We start from the raw sequence: 8152 nt of genomic DNA on the forward strand, positions 1-8152 counted from the left end.
CAACTCTATGATTCCCTTCTGTCCACAGAGCTACCAAGAGTAGTCAAGACTGACTTCAAAAAAATCCACATATGCACCCCAAAAAGGCCACTCATTTCTGGGACTCACATGCAGGAGATGCCAAAATAAGGCTGAGAACTGTGTGATTTTATCAGGGGGAAATTCAATGTGAGGAGACAGGAAGTGGTTTGAAAATAAAGGCCAAGATTCGACCAGTGCAAAGGAGAAATGCATTGGGATGTTTCGAGTTAAAATGGAGGGGCTGAGAGATTTGGTAGCATCCATGATATAATCCTGAGGAAGTCCTTCATCATTGGCATAACTCAGTCATGTTTGTGTAATGTTTTCGTAATATCCCAGACTTTCCTGCACCCCACCATTTCACTTCATTGTGCAGACGTACAAGGTGTGTGCGTAAAATAGTAATAGTAAATAGTTGATCTCTTGTTTATCCAGCCAGCAAATATTTATAGAGATACCATGTGCAAGGTGGGCAGGTGCCAGACAGACGGGAGACGAAGCAAACAGCACATCTTTTTCCAGGCTGTTGTGTGGGAACCTGGCATCTTGGAGTCTCCTTGGCTTCTCCCTCAGGGGAATGCAGCAAGCAGCGAGATTCAGAGCTGTGTCTTGATTGAGAAGCCCTTCTTTCAGCTGGAGATGAGGGACAAAGGGGGTGCAAGAGACTGTGTGTTGTTTTTATACTTTGCATACATTGTGTGTGTGTGTGTGTGTGTGTGTGTGTGTGTGTGTGTGTGTGTGTGTGTGTGTGTGTGTGTGTGTGAAACAGTCTCGTTCTCAGTTTTCCCTACAGCAAAGCCAGATGGCTTGTAATCCAATTAATGTGGATCCTGTTTAAACCTTTGAATGTGTAAGAAAAGTTCTTAATATATTTCTGTTGTTGTTATTGTCATTATTTTTCCCGATGATGTTTTTGTCCTGCTTTTCATCCAACCAGATTAGGGAGGTGGGGTTTTTTTTTTTTGGGGGGGGGGGGGTCTCATTATATCCTTATGATAACACAGCATGGAAGGATAGGCTGAAATCTTACTGGGCAGAGATCACCCAGTCAGCAGAGGAAAGCAGTGAGCAGAGGAAACTGGTGAGTGTAAGAGAGCCAGCGTGGTGTAGTGGTTAAGAGCAGGTGGATTCTAACCTGCAGAACCAGGTTTGATTCCCCACTCCTCCACCTGAGCGCCAGAGGCTTATCTGGTGAACCAGATGTGTTTCCGCACTCCTGCTGGGTGACCTTGGGCTCGTCACAGTTCTTTGGAACTCTCTCAGCCCCAGCTACCTCACAAGGGGTCTGTTGCAGGGAGAGGAAGGGAAAGGAACTTGTAAGCCACCTTGAATCTCCTTACAGAAGAGAAAGGTGGGATATAAATCCAAACTCTCATTATTATTATTTGCAGGGCCAGCATCAGCATACCCTAGGGTGGAGCAGCTGCTGGGGCCCAGGGCTTCATATGGGATCTGCTGCCATGGATTACAGGTCTCCCTTTCTGCCCACTAATGCTTTCTTCGCTTGCTTGGTTGCAAGCACACTGCCATCCATGATCCCAGCCATAGTCACTGGCCAGCATTGTCAGGGCATGTGGGGGGTGCAGTCAGTCAGAGGGTTAGTGAATGGGTGGGGAGGTGATGTGCAGACAGTGTTGGGTCTGTGGGTAGAAAGGGAGGCATATGAGCAGGGTCTGGTAGTAAACAGAGGAGGTGACGCAGGCCCTGGGCACTCCCTGCTCAGGATGCTCAAAAAAATGGACCTGGCCTGCCTAATTTTCTCATTCTAACTTGGTAACAGCACATGTTGGGCCCAGACACCCTCTATGGGGCTTCCATATAAGGACCTTTCAAGAACCAAGCATAGAATGATGTCAGAATCCAGTTTTTTAAAAGTAAATAACTGTAACCTTTATAACTGTGATGGGAAGAATCTCAATAGCTCATTCCTTAGATTCTGAACATGCTAATACGTTCCTAATAAACCATTTCCGAAGATCATGGATTCATCCGTTATACAAATTAAAAACCATTTGAAAATAATCCCGCTGCCATGGCTTTCCACAGAGAACCCTGTAGGGAATGAAAAGAGAGAGGGATTAATTCTGAGGTGGAAGCGATGACAGGAAACAGTTAGCTTGTCTGCCAGTTTGTTTCCAAGTCTAATTCAAGGGCCCGGTTTATGACCTTTAATGCCCTTCAGGACCCAGCCCCACCTATCCAAAGGACCTTCTCCTCCCATATGTCTTTATGGGCCCACTTCTGTCCTCTCGCTGCCACCTACTGGCTGTTCTCCCACTTGAGGTGATCTGCCTGCCTGTTCCTTTTTTGTTGTGGCTCATTTTGTGGATTGGGCCCCTTGAGGACTAGAATAGAGTCCCTTCATTTTAGGTAACAGGGCTTTTAAACCAGGTATAGACATTGGGCATCTTTTGGGGAGAGGGGGTATCAGGGGTTACATTTACGGTGGGAATTTGGCAAAGCCAAGCCTAGCATTTATCTCTGCGCCATGTAATGACTCTGAGCCTCAGAGGCGTAGCAAGGGGGAAAAGCGCCCAGTGCACTGGTGCATCCTCCACCCCCGTCCCACCCTGGAACACCCCTGTCCCGCCATGCAACACACCCCACATCCCCACGCCCCCACAGGGACGCACACCTGTTGCATCGCCCCCCTGTCCCCTTGGAGCTACACCTCTGCTGAGCCTATGAGGAGTTCGGAGGTGGCTGAAAATTTATTTGGGTCTAATAGACCTGAAAAACTGTGAATTTCTGAAAAAGTCAGTATGGGGATACTGCTTTTTAGCAGGGTTTTTGGTTTTTTTTGAAATTTTCAGAAGTATTAAACTCAAACCTAGAATAGTACCAGGAGAAAAAATGGTACACACCTCTAGTTTCATTCTGTTGGTTTTTACCTGTTTTAACAATGATTTTTAAGCCATGACAAGGAATGGTTGGACCTATATATTTTAATAAGTAAATTTTGAAATAAGTAAATTTTGATTTACAAATGAAGAATGAATGACCTGATGGTCTTACCTGTTTGCCCCTGTGTACATCCTGGGATTGAGGGTAACTGCGATTGCTGAGTCCTTTGCTGACTGCCATGTGCTCTTTCTCTTTGCAGACTCTCTTCCAGAGCTCCAATGAGGGTTGGCAGGTCTACACCTCTGCTCAGGTCCCTGACAGCAAATGTCTGTGCACTGCTGTGATCCCAGTCCAGGGATCCTGCTCAAGAGACCTACGCAGTCGGCAGCTTCAGCAACTGAAAGAAAAAGTAAGAGATGTGTTCCTCATTTTGGAGCGAGTAGCTTGTAGCAATGAGTGTTGGGCATTGTGATGTCTCCCATCATCTTTTCTTGCCAGGCTTATTCTTGTTCACCTCTCTGAGCCAGGGAGATTCCTTTCTGGATATATCACTTTTGACCTCTCTTGCAACCACACTATTTGTGCACGATTGAATGTCTAATACTTACCTGATCTGTTCAATGTATTGTTGAAGGCTTTCACGGCCAGATTCAACTGGTTTGGGTGGGTTTTCCGGGCTGTGTGGCCATGGTCTGGTGGATCTTGTTCCGAATGTGTCGCCTGCAACTGTGGCTGGCATCTTCAGAGGTGTATCACAGAGGGAAGTCTGTTACACACTGCCACACTGTAACAGACCTCCCTCTGTGATACACCTCTAAAGATGCCAGCCACAGATGCAGGCAAAACGTCAGGAACAAGATCTACCGGAACACGGCCACACAGCCCAGAAAACCCACCAGAACCAGCTTACATGACCCTTGCAAGGTCCCCAGTCTTGCTCTAATTAGGCCTTGTGCCTAGGAACTTGGTTGCCATCTTATTTGTATGACCATGTGATGTTGCTTTATGCTGAGTCATGCCATTGGCCTGTCTAGCTAAGGACAAGCTAATCTGATTGGCCACCTGGCTCCCTGGAATCTCAGGCAGGAAATAATATTTTTCCCTGAGATACTGTAAGTGGAAATTCCTGGGACTGACCTGGAAACCTTCAGAACCCATTGCATGTGTTCCATCTCTGGATCCAAAGCCATCCAAAAAAAGAAGATGCCACTATATCAATATAGAGCAGTTAGGATATTGTTGATAACCCCATATGCAGCCCAAGAATTGATGGACTCCCTTGCTCAGGATTGTTTGCTCTGACTCTACAGAGGCTCTACAGGAAGGATAGGACAGGGCGTATTGGGGGTGGGGTGGCCCTCTACATCAAAGAGAGCATAGTGTCACATAAAATAGACAATGCAGGGGAAGCTGATTCCTCTACAGAAGCACTGTGGATATCAATACCAGGGGTGAAGCATAGTTTAACATAGGAATATATTATCATCCCCCTGACCAAAGTGCACAAGAGGATTCTGAGATGGAAAAAGAAATTAGAGAGGCCAACAAAAGCAAAAATGTGCACAAGTGAAGTAATGAAGTGATTTTGCTTGGAGCAGATGGTTTGTAGAACCAACCAGGGGAGAGGTGGTGCCTAAGATCTAATTCTATGTGGGACCCAGGATCTGGTCACGGGGAAGTCAGTGTTGCTACAGGCAATAGGGAACAGCGATTACAATGCTGTCAGATTTGATATCCTCTGCATCGCGAACAAGTGACAACTTCTATCTTGCAGTTACATTTGCCTTCAGAAAGGGAAATTTCTCAAAGATGAGGGGTGATAGTGCTTGGGAAGCTGAAGGGAGAAAATCAAAGAAAGTCAAAACTGTCCAAGGTGCTTGGAGGTTATTTAAAAACACAGTCTTAAGAAACAGCTGGGAATGTGTTCCACACAGGTTAGGAAAGGCAGCGCCCAGTCCAAAAGAAAGCCACCACCATGGTTAAAAAGGGAGGTTAAAGAGAAGTGTTAGGAAAAAAAAGATGTCTTTTAGAAAATGGAAGTCCAGTTTGGCTGATAGAAGAATACCAGAGAGAACACAGATGGTACTGGCAAAAGAGAAGCAAGTTAGCTGTAAGGGGAGGCAAGAAAGGATTATGAGGAACGCATGGCTCGCGAACATCAAGACCAGCAACAAACAGTTCTTCCAGGTACATCAAAAGCAGGAAACCAGCTAGGGGAAGCGGTAGGCCCGTTAGACGATGAAAGAACAAAAGGTGAGCCAAAAGATGACAGGGAGAGTGCAGAGAAGCTGAATGAATTCTTTGCATCTGTCTTCACCCAAGAGGAGAGTGGGGAAAATTCCTGCACACCTGAACCAGAAGCTTCTTAGGAGGTGAATCCGAGGAACTAGCAAAGATAGTGGTGAACAGGAAAGAAGTTCTGGCAGCCATTGATAAACTAAATGCTACCAAATCCCCTAGCTTGGATTGCATTCATCCAAGAGTTCTTAAAGAGCTCAAGCATGAAATTGCTGATCTTCTCACATTAATATGCAACTTATCCCTGAAATCTGCCTCCATCTCTGAAGACTGGAAGATGGCCGATGTCACACCAAATCTTCTAAGAAAGGGTCTAGGGGGGACCCAGGAAATTACAGAGCCAGTCAGTTTGACATCTGTTCCTAGTAAATTAGTAGAATCTATCATTAAAAGATAAAAATTATTAAACATGTAGAAAAGCAAGACCTGCTGAGAAGGAGTCAGCATGGCTTTTGTCCAGGAAACAAGTCCTGTCTTACAAACTTACTAGAGTTCTTTGAGGGTGTAAGCAGACATGTAGATAAGAGGGAACCGGTGGACATTGTCTACTTGGATTTCCAAAAGGCTTTTGACAAAGTTCCTCACCAGGGACTGTTGAGAAAACTCAGCAATGAAGGAATAAGAGGGGAAGTCCTCCTATGGATTAAAAACTGGTTGAGAAACAGAGAAAAGGGTGGAGTGTAAATGGGAAGTTCTCACAGTGGAGAGATGTCGGGAGTGGTGTCCCCCAAGGATCCGTATTGGGACCAGTGCTGTTTAACTTATTCATAAATGACCTTGAAGTAGGGGTGGGTAGTCTGGTGGCCAAGTTTGCAGATGATGATACCAAATTACATGTAGCAGTGGTGAGAACCACAAAGGATTCTGAAAGAGCTCCATGCGGACCTTGATAAATTAGGTGAGTGGGCTAAGAAATGGCAAATGCAGTTCAATGTAGCTAAATGTAAAATTGATGATGCACATAGGGGCAAAAAATCCAAACTTCACATACCTGCGCTACAGGGGTCAGTGCTGTCAGTCACAGACCAGGAAAGGGATTTGAAGCGTCCCTGGTTGATAGTTCCATGGGAATGTCAACTCAATGCATGGCAGCTGTGAAAAGGAACCAAACTCTATGCTGGGGATAATTAGGAAAGGAGGTTGATAATAATGGAAACTGCAAAGATTGTCATGCCCTTATATAAAAATAGCCATGGATTCGACCGCTTTGGAGTACTGAAATGTTCAGTTTCTGATGCGCCCACATCTCCAAAAGGATATCGAAGAGATAGAAAAAGTGCCAGAAGAGAAGGGCACCTTGAGGATGATTGAAGGATTGGAGCACTGCTTCCTTATGAGGAGAAGGCTGCAGCGATTTGGAACTCTTTAGTTTGGAGAGGAGGCGTCTGAGGGGATATGATTGTAGTCTATAAAATTATGCATGGGGTAGAAAATGTTGACAGAGAGAAATTTTTCTCTCTTTCTCACAATACTAGAACCAGGGGGCATTCATTGAAAATGCTGGGGGAAGAATTAGGACTAATAAAAGGAAACGCACTTCTTTCACACTTAGCGATGTGATTGGTGTTTGGAATATGCTGCCACAGGAGGTGGTTATGGCCACTAACCTGGATAGCTTTAAAAAGGACTTGGACAGATTTATGGAGGAGAAGTCGATCTATGGCTACCAATCTTATCCTCCTTGATCTGAGATTGCAAATGCCTTAACAGACCAGGTGATCGGGAGCAACAGCCGCAGAAGGCCATTGCTTTCACCTCCTGCATGTGAGCTCCCAAAGGCACCTGGTGGGCCATTGCGAGTAGCAGAATGCTGGACTAGATGGACTCTGGTCTGATCCAGCAGGCTAGTTCTTACGTTCTTATGTTCTTATGACTGACAGTGACAATGAGTCATGCCCTACACCTGCAAGCAAAGGGCCTTGGTAGTGTTTCTGGGAGCTCCATAAATGGGCCAGATTGGAAGATCCCACATCCCACAGATTGGAAGATCCCACATCCCTGTGTCTATCATGACCAGGTGTTGCCATTGTAGATCCTGTTTTTTTGCTGTTCCAAATTCCATCTGGTGGGGGCAAACTGCAGCACAGGGGAACTAGGGGCTCCTGTTCCATCCCCCTCCCATGTCATTTTCAATCGTGGCCAATTCAGCTCTTGAAAGTGACGCAGGGGGAGAGAGGAACCCTTCCCACCCCCATGCTTCAGTCCCCGGCAGAATTGGGGCTCTTTCAGCATTTGGAAAAATAAAAATCCAGGCTTTAATGTGATGCCATGTTTCCACGGCATCCTTGTTATTGTCCAGTTTGCCTTACATTTCTGTAGCAATTCTGGGGCCTGACATCAGGATCAGGGTACAAAGGGGTGGTTGAACCCTTCCAACCTGAAAAAACCTCTGGGAGCCACTATTTGCTCCAGTAAGCTAAGCACAGAATTACTCATTTCAGTACCTGTATGTTTTCCCTATAGGATACAGATGCTCCTTAGAGCCATTTGAAATGGAAAACAGCATATGGGCAGCACTTAAAATCCCCTTCTCTTAATGATATTATGGTCCTTATTGAAATTGGGTACCTGCCTGATACTGGTACCATGATGCCTCCACAGGGGTCAAAAAGTGGTTTCCCGGGGCTTAAATGTTGTGCCACCGTCCTGAACTGAATCAGACCTCCACATAACTCATTTTTCAAGGGGTAAAAGGTGTGGTTGAACATAATATCTTTTAAGTGGAAATGTCAAGGATTAAACCCAGGATCTTCTCCCTGTGTCCTGTTCTGGGCCGTAGCCCCTCCCAAAAGGGCAATCTTCCACCCAGTCTTCCAACAAGTAGCCATCCTTGGCCTGCCAGCCTATCTCCCTGCCCCAAGGCCATGGGGCTTTCTGTCTTTTGTTTCGCATGTAACTAGTTCAATGGAGCTTGCTGAGTACTCCTAACCTTTCCTTCTCAGGGAGTGACTTGCCTATTCCCAAAAACAATGTAACTGTATTACTGTCC

General features: G+C 45.7%; 1 protein-coding gene across 1 annotated transcript in view; it reads left to right on the plus strand.

Annotated features, from left to right (window-relative positions):
• The window catches only part of LOC125427940 (noelin-2-like), a 101447-nt gene extending 93803 nt beyond the window's left edge, over positions 1-7644 (plus strand). The window contains exons 2-3 of the mRNA XM_048487508.1: positions 3125-3274; positions 7627-7644. Coding sequence (XP_048343465.1) covers positions 3125-3274; positions 7627-7644 — 168 coding nt within the window. The remainder of the gene's footprint in view (positions 1-3124; positions 3275-7626) is intronic.
• Positions 7645-8152: the final 508 nt, after the last annotated feature.

The sequence above is a fragment of the Sphaerodactylus townsendi genome, linkage group LG03 (assembly GCF_021028975.2).
Source record: "Sphaerodactylus townsendi isolate TG3544 linkage group LG03, MPM_Stown_v2.3, whole genome shotgun sequence".
NCBI classification, from domain to species: Eukaryota; Metazoa; Chordata; class Lepidosauria; order Squamata; family Sphaerodactylidae; genus Sphaerodactylus; species Sphaerodactylus townsendi.